Source organism: Leptonychotes weddellii, chromosome 2, assembly GCF_054177405.1.
Source record: "Leptonychotes weddellii isolate Sample4059 chromosome 2, ASM5417740v2, whole genome shotgun sequence".
Taxonomy (NCBI): domain Eukaryota; kingdom Metazoa; phylum Chordata; class Mammalia; order Carnivora; family Phocidae; genus Leptonychotes; species Leptonychotes weddellii.
In genome coordinates, this window is record NC_138370.1 from 61,807,641 (window position 1) to 61,827,756 (window position 20,116).

General features: G+C 36.2%; 1 protein-coding gene across 1 annotated transcript; it reads left to right on the forward strand.

Moving 5' to 3' along the window:
• Nucleotides 1-773: 773 nt before the first annotated feature.
• On the forward strand, nt 774-16,220 carry PLRG1 (pleiotropic regulator 1). The gene is made up of 15 exons (XM_006727258.3): nt 774-905; nt 2,258-2,364; nt 3,393-3,535; nt 4,221-4,274; nt 5,090-5,183; nt 5,376-5,463; nt 7,879-7,980; nt 9,084-9,176; nt 11,230-11,379; nt 11,469-11,570; nt 12,094-12,196; nt 12,922-13,030; nt 14,220-14,359; nt 14,845-15,038; nt 16,034-16,220. Exons 1-15 carry the CDS (start codon nt 897-899, stop codon nt 16,091-16,093), a joined length of 1,548 nt encoding a protein of 515 aa, XP_006727321.1. The 5' UTR covers nt 774-896; the 3' UTR covers nt 16,094-16,220.
• The last annotated feature ends 3,896 nt before the right edge of the window (nt 16,221-20,116 follow it).

Below are 20,116 nucleotides of genomic sequence, written 5' to 3' on the forward strand. Positions count from 1 at the left end.
GAAAACTGCATTTTACCTAAGCAAAAAACAAGATAAAATACCAATACTTTGGCACCAGGATGTGTATAAATAAAAATGGCTCAAGTCTTCAGTTGTGTCTTCCACCAGCTTTTGAAAAGCTGTACCCTGGCATTGTTGGCGCCACATTAACTAGCAGACAAGTAGGAGATGGCCAAAAATTATGCAGTTTTGAGGGATTAAAAAAAAAATCTATGCAGCATAAAATAAATTTGGGGTTTTGCCATATAATGCTAAAACAAAAAATCTTTGCAAACTTTCTCAAATTGAAACTATTCTACAATATTCCTTCAACAAGTGTTAACTGGACAGTATAAGTGGAATTGCCTTTAGGAGCTAAGGCTACAAAGGCGTCAAAATGCTTCCAGCCAAGTTTAGCCAAGTAGTGGAAGCAGGCGACGTAAATCACAGCGGTGAGCCCCAGAGGACAGGACGATTGAAGAGTTTTAGGGCTCACCGGGATTCGCTCTCACCAGACCCTCCCTAGCACTGATTCCTTAGGTTCGCTGAAAAAAAAAAAAAAAGGACTAATTTCGGGAAACACAGCGCAAACAACCACATCCCTAAACCAAACTGTTTAAGTCTGACAATAAGGCAGAAAACGTTATTTCAAGACTTCCTCGGAGATCCGTAAGAGACCCTTAAGGTACGAGGTGGTAAAAGCCTCCTACCGCAGGGCCGAGGCCACGCCCCCGAAGAAAAAGGCCCGCCCCTCGATCCCAGAAGGCCGTCGGGCGACCAGTACGCCTGCGCGGATTGCCTTACATCCGGCGCCAGGGCACTCGATTCCGGAAGGGACTGCAGAGTTGTGGCGGCGGTTTCTGTGTTGCTGACTAGCGTTTCTTGTCTCCTGGAGCGGCGCGTTACAGGGCAGCATCATGGTGGAGGTAAAGTGGCACTTGAGCGCTGAGGGGTCGTTCGCATCTGGAATGTTTTTGGCGGCTGGCGTGGGGGAACGAGGGTGTTTGGAGTTTGGGGAAGGTAGAGGCTTGCGAAGGGAGGCTCTCTGGCAGAGGCCGGTAGTCTCTTTTAAGGTTTTCAGGGATAGAGGGAGGCCGGATGGGAGCACTCGCTGGAGGTTACCCCCGGGGGCGAGAAGCCTGAGAGAATTTCTACAGTTCTTATTTGACTCTTGAGCTCGGCAGTGCCCCCGGAGGCAGGGCTTCTGGACCCCTGGAATTCACCGTCTGCAGAGTAGTGTCAGTGGTTGTGTGTTCTAAAAGACTGGCAGTCCTCTCTGGTGTTAACTTTGTGCCTTCCTTCAGCTCTTCCTCAGGAAAACCTGCCATTTTGAAGTTTTGCATCAGCTGTTCTGTTAGCCAGCCTTGTCCGTCTTATCTCAGAAATATTTCTTGATTCTTGTCCATATCCACTGTCTTCACCTTAATTCAGACCAACATCATCTTTCCTCCGGGCAAGTGCATTTGCTCCCTTGCCGGTGTTCTTGCTTCCATTTTTGTTTTCACTCCCCCTCCCCGCCCCCGTAAATTGATCTGTTTAAAAATGTAGGTTGTTCATTTTTTTTCTGCTTAAAATCCTTTATTGGCCCGATTTTTTAGAGCAAAAGGATAGACTAGTGCAGTGATCTAAAAAAAAAAATCCTTAACTTGGTCTGGACTTTTGTCTACCCTTGGAACCTCATCTCAGCATCACAGTCCACCTTCCTACGGAACATACACAGTTCTTTTGCAGCTCCCGCCATCACTGCAGCTACCAAACTCCTGTGTACATGGCATTTTCTCTCTGCCCGGATTGTTCTTACCTCTATTCTGCACAAGGCTAACTCTCTGCTTAACTAACACCTCAGAAAGATCTTTCATAACTATCTTAAGTTTTTTCTCTGCCCCAGCCCCTTGCTTGTTTCCTTCATAGCGCTTATCAAAATGTGTTGCTTATTTTTGTTTTCTCTTGAGAACTGGGACCATGGCTGCCTTTTCATCATTCTTTTGTTAGCTTCTAACACAGTACCTGCCAGACATATGGTAGGAGCTCAGTAAATATTTGTTGAATAAATGACTAAGCTCAGGCATCACTAATTGGTATACCTGGGGCTCTGGCCAAAGAGGAGTTTCCTCTTCTCTGAACTTGACTCCTATAGTTTGCTACAAATAGCTATGGTGAGTGGTACAAAGCTTTTTACATATTTAAACATGTAAAGTGTATAACTAATTTGACTTTAATTTAGGTTATGGTATGTGTAATTTGTAGCTAGGTATGTGATTATATTCTTTCTTTCTAGGAGGTACAGAAACATTCTGTGCACACACTTGTGTTCAGGTCATTGAAGAGAACCCATGACATGTTTGTAGCTGATAATGGAAAACCTGTGCCTTTGGATGAAGAGAGGTAGGTATTGTTCCTTTTCAGTTGCTAGATAATTTAGGCTTCTAATGTTGGGGGAAGAGAGCAGGGAGAGGGGGACCTTTAAAGATCAGTGAGTGGTACTAACATAGGATATCTGTTCAGTAATGAATGGTGTTTGGGCATGATTTAAGCTGATTTAACTTTTTTTTGGCCTTGTCTTTCACAGTAAAAAACCCATTAATTAATTGCATTTATAAATACCCAGTAATTAGGAGAGTCCCTTTTAGGTGTTATATTTTATAATCAATCACTTTGTATGTGCTTTCAGCTTCCCGCTGCTCTCAGAGCCTTGCTGAGCTGAAATTGTACCTGGCCAGTACCTCTACTCCCATCTTTTCTCGTTAGTATGATGAAGATTTTTGAGTGGTGGCATATTTTTGGTTCTACATCTCCAGCTCCAGTCTGGGATTGCATTATGTGCAGTGTTCCTTCTTTGTCCTTTACCCTTTTAAAATCTACTTAATTCCTAAGACAAGCGTTTATATTTAATTTATAAAGTGGGCTGTTCTTAAAATTAATAAGTGCATTTCTTTTAAAAATACTGGACTAATTAAGTACTTTGGTTAGTTCTAATTAATCTTTTTAGATACATCCAGTAAGGGTTATGGTAGAAGCTTTTACTATACTTTTATATTTACACATTTGAAGGAAAGTATATTGACTTTGAGGTTTTTAAAAGGATGTATTAGTTTCTATATATTTTTAAATCAGACCCTGGATAATTTATCATGAAAGGTTTTGTATTTATTGGTTAACAAACTAAAATGTTACTTAGACTTAATGGATGCTATGTGGTGGATTGTGAACAAAAGTGTGGAAATGCACTTGGAAGTTTCGAGCTTTTTAAAATACTATTTAACTTTAAAAACTTCATAGAATTTTTTCTACATGATTAGGCAAACCTAAGCTTTTTAAGTACTTGTGTTTCTTGGCTATCTGAATATATTTCCATTGGCTAATATATTTAAAGCACTCAAGGACACATTCTTATGTTCATAATTTTTAAATAGTCACAAACGGAAAATGGCAATCAAGCTGCGTAATGAGTATGGTCCTGTGTTGCATATGCCTACTTCAAAAGAAAATTTTAAAGAGAAATGTCCTCAGAATGCATCGGATTCATATGGTCATAAACAGTATCCTGCCAATCAAGGTGAGTATGTGTTATCAGAAATGTCAGGACTTTAATATTTTAAAAATGGAAAAATGAAATGTTTTAGTGCCTGTCCCAAAAGGACTGATTAGAGCCGTAACCTATTGAACAACTATACCGGTATTATAGCAGAAGTGTTGATTTTCTCATTGGAGTGTGAGTTGAGATTATTGGTTGGTGGATTTTTTCTTAGAGGAAATAAAAAAAAAGTGGTAGAATAATAATGGCAGAAATTCTTAGGATATAGAGAAGGTCACAGTGGAGACTAAAGGAAAAATTTCTAATCCATGGAAAGACCATCTATTTTGGCTACCATTCAGAAAAGTGATATTAAGCACTGACATTGCAGTGAATAAAGATAATCTTAAGATTCCACAGAGAAATCATTTGCTTGGAAGAAAAACCAGAGAGTGGGTTGTTACTTGATAGGATGATCTCTGTACACACCATTACAATTATACAGCTTTCTTGACATCATATTAGTAAATGGTCAAGGAAACAGCTGTGTACATGGTCCTCAGAAGTCAAAACAAAAATCAATATATCTTGGTTCTGAGGTTTGGGTTTAGTTGGGAAAATTTGGGAAATTCAGTTGGTAATTTAATATTCATTAAAAGAGATTTATATATATATATATATATATGATAAATTTGCCATTGATGATGATTCCTCTTCCTTTTTTAAGGACAAGAAGTTGAGTATTTGGTGACAGGTACACATCCATATCCACCAGGACCTGGTAAGTGAGCTATTACATACTGAAAATATCTTACAGACATTTCCATAAATGAACCAATAATATGATTCTAATTGCCTGTAAAATGCAAGACAAGCTCAGTAGCCAGGCATCCAGGCATAGCTTTTTAGATGGTAGTTAATTAATACTCAGTTTCATACGCATTCATTCAGCAAACATTCTTAATCACCTACATTTTTTCAGGTGTTATGCTAGGAATTCAGACTTAGTAAGAGTGCTCCAGGCTAAACCATGCTTATATGGAGGTTTAAACAGACATGTTATTATCACTAAACTTATAAAAGTGATAGAAGTGTTAGTATAGAAGCAGGTATGATAGAAATGTCTACTAGATGTCTGTGTGTATAGACAGTTGGCACATAAATGGAGTGGCTAGTATAATGGGGTGGAGGACAAAAAGCTTAGTATATCTAGGTTCTAGTAATTTTAGAAGATAGGATTTACCATGTTGAAAGTACAGGTAAATTGGTGCCTCTTGCTTAGTAATTTACATTCATTCTTGAAAACATTTGGGAACTGCTTATGGTAATGTTCCAAGATAATAGAAATTTAACTTTATTATCTTGGGTATGTTAATACCAAGCTACTTGTGATTAAGTCAAATTTGAGTTCTGTGGTTTTAAGTTATATTTATTATAAAAAAGTTAGAAATAAAAGACAAAACATAAGAGAAATTTTTGTAATATTACCACCTGGAGATAATCACATGTTTTCTTTCAGTATTTTATTTTAAACCCATGTAAATGAAATCAAAGATAGCTACTAGAAGGAATTGATTTATTTATTTTTTTAAACAGGGGTTGCTTTGACAGCAGATACTAAGATCCAAAGAATGCCAAGTGAATCAGCCGCACAATCCTTAGCTGTGGCATTACCTTCTTCTCAGACCAGGTATAATTACAGAGATTTTGAAAGCATAATTGATTGTTTACATTTTTTTCTCATTTTTAAGATTTCTTTATAATTATGTGTTATGTGACATTTTCCTTTATCATTGCTTACAAAAATTTAAAGAGTTGGTTCTGCACAACACATGACTGGAGACAGTTAATTACTTAGAATGTGATACTTCCTTTGCCTTAGGGTTGATGCAAATCGTAGTGCACCTACTGGAGGTGAATACCGACATCCAGGGGCTTCTGACCGTTCACAGCCTGCAGGGATGACTTCAGTAAGTTTCTCTGTGTCCGTTCGCGCTGCAGGTTTCCATCTTTTGGAGCTCGTTGCCTTATTTCCCTTTATTCCAAGAGTCTGAGGTTAAATGTTAAATAAATGAAAAATCTCCTTGCTTGTCGTTTAAGTAAATAGCAGCTGACTGAGCCAGTTAATATTTTATAGCCCTAAAATTTAAGTTGCTAGTGATTTTGCATATTTTTTAGAATTTAAAATTCTAAATTCTGTGTCTCTTGCACATTGTTATCTAATATGTATTTTGATATAGGTAGTGTGATGTTTTATTGTCCACTATTAAAAATACACGGAATGCTGTTGTGAAACTTCTATTAGTATGTGTTAGATATGAAAATCTCTTTTTTTAAACTCTAAGTTGGTTTACACAGTTTGAGTTGAGTACTGTTAGTAATGTAATATTCATAGGCTGTAGAAGTAGTATCTTATAAATGAACATTTAGAAATATGGAAGTTTATCTATTTGTAAGTAAATGGCAGCTAATGTTACTGGTGAAAGTAATTACAAAAAGAATAACTGAAAATATCTAGTTTATTTTATCATGCTGTCACGAGTAACTGCAGGCCAAATGAATGAATTTGTGGTCTTCCCACCACATTTCTTCTTTTGCCTCCATTCATAGATCTCTGCCCAGGCTTTCTGTCTCCTAAGGAGGAGGTAATATAAGCTTCTTGATGGTAGGAACTTACAGACTTAAGTATTTTTGGGGTGGATGGATGGATGCTCACCATAGTAGATGGTATATCAGCTGGAATACCTTTTAAAATATTACTTAAACTTCTCCAAAGGCAAGGGAAACAGGCAAAAATGAGCTATTGGGATTTCATCAAGGTAAAAAGGGTTTTCACAGCAAAGGAAACAGTTGACAAAACCAAAAAGACAATCTACAGAATGGGAGAAGATATTTATGGAAGTTTTATCAGATAAAGGGCTAGTATCCGAAATCTATAAAGAACTTATCAAATCAACACCCAAAAAATAAATAATCCAGTCAAGAAATGGGCAGAAGACATGAATGGACATTTCTCCAAAGAAGACATACAGGTGGCCAATGAGCATATGAAAAAATTCTCAACATCACTCGGCATCAGGGAAATGCAAATCAAAACTACAATGAGATACAACTTCACACCAGTCAGAATGGCTAAAATTAAAAAGTCAGGCAGGAAACAACAGATGTTGGCAAGGATGTAGAGAAAGGGGAACCCTCTTACACTGTTGGTGAGAATGCAAGCTGAAAAACAGTATGGACGTTCCTCAAAAAGTTAAAAATAGAGCTGCTCTATGACCCAGCAATTGCACTACTAGGTATATACCTGAAAGATACAAATGTAGTGATCCGAAGGGGCACCTGCACCCCCGTGTTTATAGCAGCAATGTCCACAATAGCCAAACTATGGAAAGAGCCCAGATGTCCATCAACAGATGAATGGATAAAGAAAAGTGGTATAAATACAATAGAATATTTCTCAGCCATCAAAAAAATGATATCTTGCCATTTGCAATGACGTGGATAGAACTAGAGCGTATCATGCTGAGCGAAATAAGTCAGAGAAAGACAGTAATCCTCTGATTTCACTCATATGTGGAATTCAAGAAATAAGAGAGAGGAGCATAGAGGAAGGGAGGGAAAAATAAAACAAAATGCAATCAGAGGGAGGCAAACCATAAGAGACTCTTAACTGAGGGTTGCGGGAGGGGGGTGGGGGGATTGGGTAACTGGGTGATGGGCATTAAGGAGGGCACGTGATGTAATGAGCACTGGGTGTTATATAAGACTGATGAATCACTGAACTCTACCTCTGAAACTAAAACTATATATTAATTAATTGAATTTAAATTTAAAAAATAAAATATTAAATATTTTTTGGAAGAAAGTTTCTCTTTTTGCTATTAAGTCGATAATGTTAAAATACAACAATGAAAGGCAATGACATTAATCCACTTACAATTACTCAAATAATAATAGGAGCTTACACTGAGCATTTACAGAGTAGTAACACTATTTTCACAGTAACTGTCTGAGGTAGGCACTGTTCTTTCCATTTTACAAAGCAGGCACAGAGGTTATATAATTTTTACCTAAAGCCAGTTAGCTAGTAATTAGCAGAGCAGCGTTCATGAACCCACGCACAGTGATATGTGCTCTTAACTCTAATGTTCTGCCTCTGAGATTTTTTTAATTGATTTTTAAAATTAAAATTAACATACGGAAAATACAGTTCTGACTAGAAGTCTCAGTTATGACATCATTTTCTATTTATGCAACTATTTTGGCTTTTCCTCTTCAATTAAGGAAAAACTTACAAATCTCCTTTCTGAATTTTTCTTTTTTGAATGAACATGACATGTTAGGTATGATGTCTTTAATGATAATGTAATCTGTTCTCTATCTAGGCTGTTATGGAGGCTGGCAATGCCAAGAACTCTGCACTGATGGCTAAAAAAGCCCCTACGATGCCAAAACCCCAGTGGCACCCACCATGGAAACTCTACAGGGTGAGTGAATCTGTATGTTATTCCACTGCAGGAATGATGATTGCTTTCCACTTACCGAGAGCTCAGGAATAGAATAAGGAAAAAAGGAGTGAATATGAGAACTGATCTGAGATGGGATGGGGGAAGGGTTTTAGGCACAATCTTAAAAGACATCTTAGGAAGGAGACAAGTAAAAACCATGTGCATATATGCATGTGTGTGTGTGTGTATATATATATATATACATATATGTATATATGTACTATATACATATATATACTATTATACCATATTATAGTATACTACTATACTACATATATATATATATACTATAGGATACAGTATAAAACGTTGACAGAAAGCTATTAAAACGTGGAGAACGGATGAAATAAATTTTCTCTAAGTGTTTGAAGTACTTAATATGAAGGCCAGGAGGAAGAACAACATGTAACGATATTTTTTTGGCGCTATTATCTTTTTAATTGTATTAAATTAAAATAATTCAAAATGTACCAGATCTAAAATGAAATGTATATGGTAGGGAAACCATAGCTACACGTATGTTGAATTTTAGTTCTCTAGTTATACACTAAAATAGACTTTCTTTTGGTGTACAGACCTAATAAGTTTTAATAGATGTATAACTTTGGGTAGTCACTGCCACTATCAGTATATAGAAGTTGCATCAACTCAAAAAGCACTCCTGTGCTATTATTTTATAGTCATACCTTTCCGTACCCCTGGCAACTGTTCATCTGTTATCCATACTATAGTTGTGTTTTTTTCAATTTTGTTATATAATGGGATTACACAGTATGTACCTTTTGAGACTGACTTCCTTCAGCTTAATGCCTTTGAGAATCCTCCAGGTTGTTGCATGTATTAATATATTCCTCTTTATTGCTGAGTAGTATTCCATTGTATAGCTATATCATAGTTTGTGTGTATCTATTTACTGATTGAAGGTAATATTTGTAATTCTAAAATCTAATTGTCAAATACTTTTATAAATGTATTTGAAGATATGAGGAGGATAAACTTGACTTCTGTGTCATAAATTGAAATTGAATAAACTCTAACTTATATGTAATGAGTCTGCCCATTCTTCCTTTTGTTTTATACAGGTGATCAGTGGGCATCTTGGCTGGGTTCGCTGTATTGCCGTAGAACCTGGAAATCAGTGGTTTGTAACTGGATCTGCTGACAGAACTATAAAGGTAATAGGAAGGAGGAAGAAAAAAAAATTACGACTTTTTATTTGCTACTTAAATTTAATCTTATTTTCCTAGGTGGGAGTTGCTGTTGGAGTTCCTCTGATTTCTTAGACCTGAGTATGGAGTAAAACTTCCTATCTTTATCAGTTCGTTGTTTCAAATAAATATGTTTGGAAAGTGGTATTTAAATAACAGGTTTTTCCAAATAGTACATATTGACTACCTACCACTGATTCCTTGATATTTAAGTTTTTTTCTCCTCTGATTGCAGAATTCAAGCATGCTTATATATAAAAAATGTGGAAAATACAGAAAAGTATAAAAGAACACAAACCCATACATAATCCAACACTCAGATAATTTGAACGAATTTCTTTTTAGTATTTATTTCTGTGCATATGTGTCATTACATTTCCGTCTGAGCTTTTTTCCTGTGTGTATAAATGTGTATCTTCAAAAAAATCATGATGGGGCGCCTGGGTGACTCAATCAGCTAAGCAACCGACTCTTGGTTTCAGCTTAGGTCCGGATCTCAGGCTCCTTACTCAGCACGAATCTGCTTGAGACTCTCTCCTCCCTTTGCTCCACCCACCCCTCCCCTGTACGCACACACTCTCTCTCAAATATTAAAAAAATACATAAATAAAAAATCATGATTGATATGTAATTTTGTACTCTGCTTTTTTTCCACTTAATATATCAGAGGCATATTGTTGTGAAAAAATGAACTTTTTATAAATGGTTTCATGATATATCATTTAGATATTCTGTAATCTTCCTATTGTTAGACATCGAAGTTTTCACTATCACAGTGCTGTAATTTTGTGCCTAAAGCTTTTTGCTGTATTTTAAATTATTTTGTTATGACAGATTCCCAGATATGGAATTAATGGGTCAAACATTTTTGAAGTTGACACCCAAAGTACAAATTATTTTCCAAAATGGGTGAATTGATAATTTGCAGTATATGAGAGGATCCTTTTCAACACACTGATTGTGTATCTTTAAAAATATCTACTAACGTGTTAAGCAGAAATGGTTATCTAATCTTTTAAAAACTGTCCATAAAATTTTCTAGTGGGGTTGAACTTTTTGATACCTAATAAAGCTGTTCTTAGGTTTTTTCAACCTGTATATATTTTTTTATTGAGGTATAATTGGTATACAATATTAGTTTTAGGTGTACAACATAATGATACAATATTTGTATATGTTGTGAAATCACCACAACAAATCTAGTTAACATGTCACCATACGTAGTTACAGAATTTTTTTTCCTTGTAGTGAGAATTTTAAGATCTACTCTCAACAACTTTTAGATATGCAGTGCAGTATTACTAACTATAATTGCCATGCTGAACATTATATCCCCATGACTTACTTATTTTGTAACTGGAAGTTTGTACGCTTGACTCTTTACCCATTTCACCCACTCCCCACCCCCACCTCTGGCAACCATTGATCCTTTCTCTGTATCTGTGAGCTTGGGTTTTTTTTGTTTGTTTGTTTTTAGAGTTCACTTACCAGTGAAATCACATAGTATTTGTCTTTCTTGGTCTGATTTACTTCCCACAGCATAATGCACTTGAGGTTCACCCATATTGTTGTAAATGGCAAGATTCCATTCTTTTTCATGGCTGAATGATAGTCCATTGTGTGTGTATACATAGATATATATAGATACCACATTTTTTCTATCCATTCATCCTTTGATGGACATTTAGGTTGTTTCTGTAGGGTTTTCTTTTTTTGTTTTTTTCCTAAGTTGTTGCCATCCTTGCCTAAGTTAATATAGTATTCATACTTTATCTGTGATATCCTTTTATATGTTAAGATTTTGTCACTTATTGCAAATATTTTCCCAGTTTCAACGTGCTTTTTAATTCTGTTTTCCCCTGCTTAACAAGGGAGGAGATTGGTGGGAGATTATTTTGCAAATTTTAAAGTTTTATATGTTTATAACTTTCACTTTTTGAATATTTAATTTTAACATTAAGAATCTAAATATTTGCTTTGGGATAATTAAGAAGGAAAATTAAATATTCTTTGATTGCAGATCTGGGACTTGGCTAGTGGCAAATTAAAACTGTCATTAACTGGGCACATTAGTACAGTGCGTGGTGTGATAGTAAGCACGCGGAGCCCTTACCTGTTCTCCTGTGGAGAAGACAAACAAGTCAAATGCTGGGATCTTGAATATAATAAGGTAAGCTTGGAGTTAAGGGTTTAAAACATTATGAACCACCGTTTTCCTTTATAATGATAGAGATTTTGACTTTTCTGCTTTATTTTTAGGTTATAAGGCACTATCATGGACATCTAAGTGCAGTGTATGGTTTGGATTTGCACCCAACAATTGATGTGCTGGTAACCTGTAGTCGGGATTCAACTGCACGGGTAAATGGAATAGAACTTTGTGTTTCTTTGTAAATGTATTGCATCTTACACTCTGCATATTTGGTCATGGAGTCATATGTTATTTGTTAGAGAATTCAAGATAGTTGCCTTGACCAGCAATAGCCCTGTCCTTCAGTTTCTTGACTCGTATGTTTTTCCACCTTCATTTTCAGTTCTGTGGCCTCATCATGTTTATTATTGGGAATGCCCTGCCTCTGAAATGGGACACTCACACGTTCCATTCCATCACTGCAACAGTTTCTGTTAGCTATTTCCTTCAGTAGTCTCATTATGCCCATTCTTATACTTTCAGCACCCTGATCTTTCAGGTTTTTTTTCCTGTTAGCTGCCTCCTATCTACATTCCCCATCTGGCTTACAGATCATTATCTTTCTTTGAAACGATTTTTCATTCTATTCAGGCACAGTTGTCTGGTAAATTCGCAGCTTTGAATTGGTGCAGTTACCTGCCTGAGATATGAATACCTGTTCTCTCTGACAGCATGTCCCTCGTGTTTTTATAGATTTGGGATGTGAGAACTAAAGCCAGTGTACATACATTATCCGGACATACAAATGCAGTTGCTACGGTGAGGTGTCAAGCTGCAGAACCACAGATTATTACTGGTATGATTGATACTTTCTAAGTTTACAGTGTATTTGATCAGAATGCATCATGATTTTACTACACTTTTCATATTCACTGGTGACTCTTGCTTTGTTGCAGAGGTACATTGTTTCTGTGCGTGTTTAAAATTTACTATGGTAACATTTCATTTTATTGTTTTTATCTCATACTCTTTATGTATCATAGAATATATCATACCCAATATCATGTAATGTCTGACTAGAAAATGGTGCTGTTAGATAGATTGAGACATTGTTTCATAGTATCAGAATTACTGTCTAGGAAACTGAAGCCAAAAGACAAAATACCCAGAGACCAATAACCTTTAGAGCTGGTTTGAGTCTTGTTTTGCTAATGTTAAGATTAATAATAGACCTTACGAGTAGAAAATAATTTCTTCATTTGATGCATTTTGTTAATTAAAAATCGTTTGTTTTTTTTCCTTCCCCTCCATGAGGGGTAATATCATGTATTTGCTGTATTTGTTAATTGCATTTGTTCTAGCTGTTCAGTTGACAGTGCTTCAAGCATTTACTGCATTTTTTTAGCATTAAATTTAAAACCAACCTAAAAGTTTGGAGCTGTAAAGTAATGAGCCAGGAGTTAGTATGACTTTTCATTTGGTATGTATGTGTCTATGGAAGACTGATTCATATATTTTTATGTTTGATTTTTGCATTATTTTTCCTGATCTGCATTTTGTGGATATGTGTTTTCATTATAGGAAGCCATGATACTACAATACGATTATGGGACTTGGTGGCTGGAAAAACAAGAGTCACATTAACAAATCACAAAAAATCAGTCAGGGCTGTGGTTTTACATCCAAGACAGTAAGTGTATTAATTAGCTTCTCTTTTTTCTTCCATTTTTAGAGTAAGTATGGAAATACTAACATTAGTGCTACTTTGGTAGTCGTTTAGCCATTGTCACTTCCAGGCCTGTGCCACTTACGAACGTGCATTTCTTTAATTTTTTTCCTATGTAGTATTTTGCTTCATGACCTATATAGGATGAGGAAAATTTTCCACAAGGTGAAAAATGATAGCAGATGAGACAATATGGCTAAGAGCTGCGTGTCAAAGTAGAGGCTAATAGAAGATGGATTTAGTGTTTGACAGAAATGTTATTGGATACTGAGATCTACATAGAATAGTTTCATTCTTAAAGAGGAAGTAGTATACATAGAAAAAAATAGTAGGAACCCTGAGCATTATAATCGGGGTGTCCATAGAAGTGGGGCATAAGATCACAACCTGTTAGTTAAATCACATCACCCTGACCCTTTTCTGGTCACATTGATTTTTTTTTCTGTCCTCCCTCTCCCCCTTATCCATGATTTCCTTCTTCCTCCATTTTTCTGTCTTCCTCACTCCCTTTCTTCCTCTCGTTCACTTCCTTTTTTTTTTTTTTTAAGATTTTATTTATTTGACAGAGACAACAGCGAGAGAGAGAGCACAAGTAGGGGGAGTGGGAGAGGGAGAAGCAGGCTCCCCACTGAGCAGAGGGAGCCCCATGTGGGGCTCGATCCCAGGACCCTGGGACCATGACCCAAGCCGAAGGCAGACACTTAACGACTGAGCCACCCAGGCACCCCTCGTTAACTTCCTTTTTCTCTCTCTTCCTCTTGCCCTCTGTTTCTTTCCTTTTTTTCCTGTCTTCCTGTAGCCCCATCTCTCCCTCTCTTGCTCTGTTCAGAATAGTTTCAAAACCCCTTGTCCTTAATCTGAGTTTAGGGGTTTGTACATTTGTGGCTTTAGCTCAGTGGAGAGCATTGGGGAAATAAGAAACATTAATCTAGGACTTAAAATATATTTAAAATAATTTGAAGATCTGATTTGAGATTTGACTTGGAACAAATGTCTTTGTGTTTTTACCTCTTGGTACGACAATAATATTTTGCCACAACTCTGTAGATCCATAAGTACACATGTAGAATACAACCATAAAAAGCTTTTTTGAATTCACCATTTTATTTAACTTGGTTTACTTAATCACGAATTCTTTTTCATCTTATTTCAGTTATACATTTGCATCTGGCTCTCCAGATAATATAAAACAGTGGAAATTCCCTGATGGAAGTTTTATTCAAAATCTTTCTGGTCATAATGCTATTATTAACACATTGACAGTGAATTCTGATGGAGTGCTTGTTTCTGGAGGTAAAATAAGATTTTAATAATAAATGTGTTTTAGTCATTTTTTTTTTTTGTAAATGAGTAAACATTTGTAAAATTTCTAAGCCATCCCACCTAAGTATTACAGCACAACTTGCCTGATTAATGTGTATTTGGATGTTCCTATGTGTGTTCATGCGTGTTTGTAATACATGTAGCATATTTCATGGTTTAGTCTTCTTTGAGTTCCCACATGATAAATCTAATGTATTCATGCTGAGAATTACCTAAATTTTGGTTGTGTATTCCAGAACTAGATAGCATTTTGTGGTGCTTTTTGAGCTCTATAATAAATTCTGACTTAGGCACAAATGAAAGTAGACAAACCAATATTAAGAGAAGCTTGAGTGCCTGTGTCTTATAACTTTAGTCTTTATGGTCATGGTGCTTGACTCGTGGATGGTGCTTAAATGTTTGCCAAGCTGAATTGTTGAAAGGCTACCACGTTTAATTAGATTTTTTCCTTTAAGCTGACAATGGCACTATGCATCTTTGGGACTGGAGAACTGGCTACAATTTCCAGAGAGTTCATGCAGCTGTGCAGCCTGGATCTTTGGACAGTGAATCAGGAATATTTGCTTGTGCTTTTGATCAGTCTGAAAGTCGGTTACTAACAGCTGAAGCTGATAAAACCATTAAAGTGTATAAAGAGGATGATACAGCGGTAAGTTTTCTATTTCACATACATTTTGAAGTAAAATAAATCAACCATACCAATTTTGCAAGTGCTTTCTCATTTTAAAGTAATTCTTAATCTCAGGAAACAAACTGAGGGTTGCTGGAGTGGTGGGGGGTGGGAGGGATGGGGTGGCTGGGTGATAGACATTGGGAGGGTATGTGCTGTGGTGAGCGCTGCGAATTGTGTAAGACTGAGGAATCACAGACCTGTACCTCTGAAACAAATAATACATTATATGTTAAAAAGAAAAAGATAGCAGGAAGGGAAAAATGAAGGGGGGGAAATCGGAGGGGTAGACAAACCATGAGAGACTATGGACTCTGAGAAACAAACTAAGGGTTCTAGAGGGGAGGGGAGTGGGGGTTGGGTTAGCCTGGTGATGGGTATTAAAGAGGGCACACACTGAATGGAGCACTGGGTGTTATACGCAAACAATGAATCATGGAATACTACATCAAAAATTAATGATGTAATATATGGTGATTAACAACATAAAAAATTAAAAAAATTAGAAGGGAAAATAATCTTTATAGTATTTAAGTATTTGTCATCTCGAATGTCTGCTCATAGATTTCTGTATTGGTTTCATTGATGCCGGCGAATCCACAGACTGTTTTAATTTTATCCTTACTATAATTATTGGGAAAATCTTACATCAAGAATAACCACAAACAAATAAATTCCTATGCAAATTAACTTTAAAATCATAAACTTTGGTATTACTAGAGTACCTAAATAGCAATTTTATTAGAGTTGAAAAACCATGAACTGAATTTGTAGTGAACCCATTCATCCTTTATTAGGTTCAGATGATGTCAAAAGTTTGTCAGCTATTCCTAAAATTGTTAAAGAACTGCTAAATATGTAATGCCAACCAATGTAATTTAGAACAGATGCCTTATTTTAGTTAGGAAGAGAGTTATTAATATAAAGCAAATTAATAATACTTTGTTTTAACTTCTCTAATTTTCTGTTTCCAGACAGAAGAAACTCATCCAGTCAGCTGGAAGCCAGAAATTATCAAGAGAAAGAGATTTTAATATGGCATTATCTTCATGGTGGTTCCCCTTTTTTTTTTTTTTTTTTTAAAAAGCGTGGTGTTGATGAGGATATCCAGTCATTTTGTGCTCTGGCTGGGAATATAAAGCAGAAACTCACATGCTTAAATGATTCCTGCTTCATACTTTACAATAAACTGCCCCTCCGTGTTATTATTTCCAAAATAAATAGAGATCCTAGGAAGTAAGATGCAGATATCAAGCATATGTAGGTTTGTTGAACATGACTATTCTAAAGATAGAATTGACAGTTTTATTAAAAGACACCTTTTTAAAAAAAACTTACAAAACTGCTTACTATAATAAGGACTTGTTTCAAGGGGAGCAGTTGCATTTTTTGGGGGGGGGGGTTGTTTTTGTCTTAGTCCTTTAAGAACTAGTATCTGTGACTAATAATTGGGGATTAAAGGATTTGAAGTTTTACTTATATATGTTTATTCCACAGTTTTTGAGTGCATGTTCTATAAAGTTCTGCACTGGATACTGTTCAGGAGATAGCCAAGTATAAGATGTATGTCCTCCAAGACCCTAGTAGCTTATTACAGAAATGCTGTAATAGAAATGAAGGCAAATAGCCAGAGTAGCACAGAGGAAAAGACCATCGCTTTTTTCCAGAGAGCACTGTGGAAGACTTCACAGAGTCGAGGGTATTTGAGCTGAGCTTTGAGAGGGCAGAGAGGGAAACTGGTATCGATACCTAGGATGAGGCATAACAGTGAATGAAACCAGACCTATGAAACTGGGATGTGTTCTAGGGGCAAAGAATTGTCTGCTGCAGTTGAGTAATGAGTACAGCTGGTTGGTGGTGGAGAAAGCTCATTTGGAGTTTGGATTTATTCCCCAAGCAGTAGGATACCAATATAGGTATCAAAACCTAGAGGAATTAATGAGATACCAGTGGAGGTATTTGTAGCTGTGGCAAGCAAGGGCTGCAGCCTTTTTGAAGGCTTTCTGGAAAAGTGTTATTTAAGTTGCTGATACCTATTCCTTGTGGTAAATACGAGTTTTCGAAACCCTGCTCTTAGGATCCTGATACCCCATCAGTCAACAAAATGTGTCCCCCTTCACTTTCTGTAGTTAGAAAACACAGTGACAAGAACAATTGATACAGATTTTTTTTTTCAAAATAAAAAAATTGCACCATAATTTTGAATAAGCATTTCCAAAGTATACCAGTATCCCATCTTGCATGCTGTAGGTGGGAGTATAAGTTTATAACCCTTAGGAGGGGGGTTTTTCAGAGTATATTGAAAATGCTCAAGCCATTTGGCTAATTCTTCATTAAAAAGATTAGGAAACTGCCTAATAGGAATAATCTGACAAGTGTACACAAGCAAGTTCACTGCACCTTTGTTCTTTAATTATTAAAGCTGGCTCAAATGTCCTATCAATAAGGGATGGTTTAATAGATTATGGTACCTTCATGCAATTTATTTCTATCCATTAAGAGTGAGGAATGTCTGGACTAATAATAAGACGTCCAAACTTTACTCTTAGGTAAAAAAACAAGTTGTGGAAGCATTTTTTTGTAGAATAACTTGTTAATGCTATAAAAAAATAATGGAATAGTAATACCACATTGTTACCAGTGGCTTTGTGAGGGAGTAAAATTGTGGGAGAACTTTCATGATTGGCTTTATATATTTCTATAATGTTTTAATTTTCTATAAGCATGTATTTTGTAAGCTTAAATAAAGAAATCCACTACACTTGCATCCCTGAGAGATTCTCATATACCTTCTAACAGGAGAAAAATAGAGGTGAATAGGGTCCCATCCCCAAAGGCCAACAAGAAATTATTGCTAGTACGAGGAGGTGAGAAAGATAGCTTTTTTTATCCTGCCTAGCAAAGCTTCAGCTGTTGTTTGTTTGATACACAAGTATCAAATTCTGAGTAGCATTTAAGAAACCCATTTCCCTGCTTCATGCTGTTTTGTATTATGGTCTTCTTAGATTATCTTGCAAAAACTGTATCTACCACATGTTCATGAACCCCATGGAATTTTAGGCAGAATTTCATGCATGCACTCTTTTTTCTTTTTTTTAAACCTATTTGACAGAACCCCAACCCAAGACAAGCCCGAGTCTCCTACTGTGCCTGTCTTATGTATACCCAAGCTGTAGAATGTTACCAGAGGAAAACAGCTGTGCTAACTGGACTCATTTTTGATTTAATGACCACATACCTCAAATGGGCCATTAACAGTGACCACATACACATTTTGGACAGTCCATGCCATCTGCCTCCTGTTGCAAAAAGATGAACTCTACCCACCTAAAAACAATTCCAAATGTACAGTGTCACTTAGACCTAATGTTCGCTTCTAAGTATGCACTTCTCTATTCCCTTTCATAGCCAAACTCCCTCAGTTTTCATAAATTCCTATGTTCCTCACTTCTGATTCTTTCAAGGGACTCTAGTCCAAAAATAGTCAAATGTGTTAAACATTGTTCTTAGAGAAATTGAAGAAATTTAAGTAGTATGAAGGAGTTGATAGGAAATAAATTAATGCAGTAAAAAAAATGAAGATACAGAGTAAGTAAGCCTGAATGGTGATTTTTTTTTTTTTGTACAAAAACTAGATAAGCCAATTAAGAAACAAATACAAGTGGGCGCCTGGGTGGCTCAGATAGTTAAGCGTCTGCCTTCGGCTCAGGTCATGATCTCAGGGTCCTGGGATCGAGTCCCGCATCGGGTTCCCTGCTCAGTGCAGAGCCTGCTTCTCCCTCTCCCTCTGCCACTCCCTCTGCTTGTGCTCTTATGTCTATCTCTCTGTCAAATAAATAAATAAAATCTTTAAAAAAAAAAAAAAAAAATACAAGAATCAATACCCTAACAAAAACAAAAGGGGGGGGAGACAATTATGTCCAATTCCAAGCCATTATATTTAAAAAGCAAAATAATGTGGTTAATTTTAAAGAAAAATATATGGCAGATTCCAGAAGATATAGAAAACTTAAATAGGTTAAGTATCATAGATGAAATAATTCATAGAGGAATTAACCCCTACCTACTACCACCCGCATATATCACTTAAGTGCATTAAATTTCAAAGTGGAATTCTAATTTCAATGCACTATAAATTTTTATAGGATCCAGATAAAGCTTTTATATGTTTTAAAATGAGAGTATATAAAAATATCCAAGTCCAATGATGCACAAATGAAATAATTTCATCTTGCTTGTGAATATGGGTGGGAAAATTGGCAAAGAATCAAGCATCACTCATCTAAGTGAAGTTTAAAAGTGCAAGGAAGTTTCATTATTAGGAAGTAATATAATTCACCATACTGGTTTATATGAGGAGAAAAAGCATCTTCATAGATGGTAAAGGGGCATTTCAATATAATTTGAAATCCATGCTTCATTAAATAAAAACAAAACCTATTACCACGGGAACAGATGGATATTTTTAAAACGATTAAATACAACTACTCTACCCTACAATAAGTTGTTGATTGGGAAATACTAGGGATATTCCTATTAATGTCAGAAACAAGACAGGGGTGTGCACTTCAGTGTCTAGCTTTTTATTTTTTTATTCTATTTTTTTTATTTTTTTTTTTTAAGATTTTACTTGCGAGAGAGAGAATGAGAGACAGCATGAGAGGGAGGAGGGTCAGAGGGAGAAGCAGACTCCCTGCTGAGCAGGGAGCCTGATGTGGCACTCGATCCTGGGACTCCAGGATCATGACCTGAGCCGAAGGCAGTCGCTTAACCAACTGAGCCACCCAGGCGCCCAGTGTCTAGCTTTTTAAAGAAGACTTCTGGACTTTTCTAACTTTTCTGGAAGTCTTTTAGAAGATGTAGAGGTATAATAATTAGAAAGCAAGGAAATAACATCACTGTTGGCAGATAATTTGGTTATACATGTGGAAAATTTAAAAGAATTGAAAGACTATTAACAATAGTATATTCAGTAAGGGCTTGGTCCAGAACTGATACTCAGATATCAATAAGCAGTAGGATCTAAAAAAAAAACGTATAAAATGGCCAAAAAACTT

Bases quoted from the DNA above. Each gene is read 5' to 3' on its own strand.
- PLRG1 (XM_006727258.3), top strand. The intron at 3,536-4,220 runs GTGAGTATGTGT...TCCTTTTTTAAG, and splicing joins ACAGTATCCTGCCAATCAAG to GACAAGAAGTTGAGTATTTG. The intron at 7,981-9,083 runs GTGAGTGAATCT...TGTTTTATACAG, and splicing joins CACCATGGAAACTCTACAGG to GTGATCAGTGGGCATCTTGG.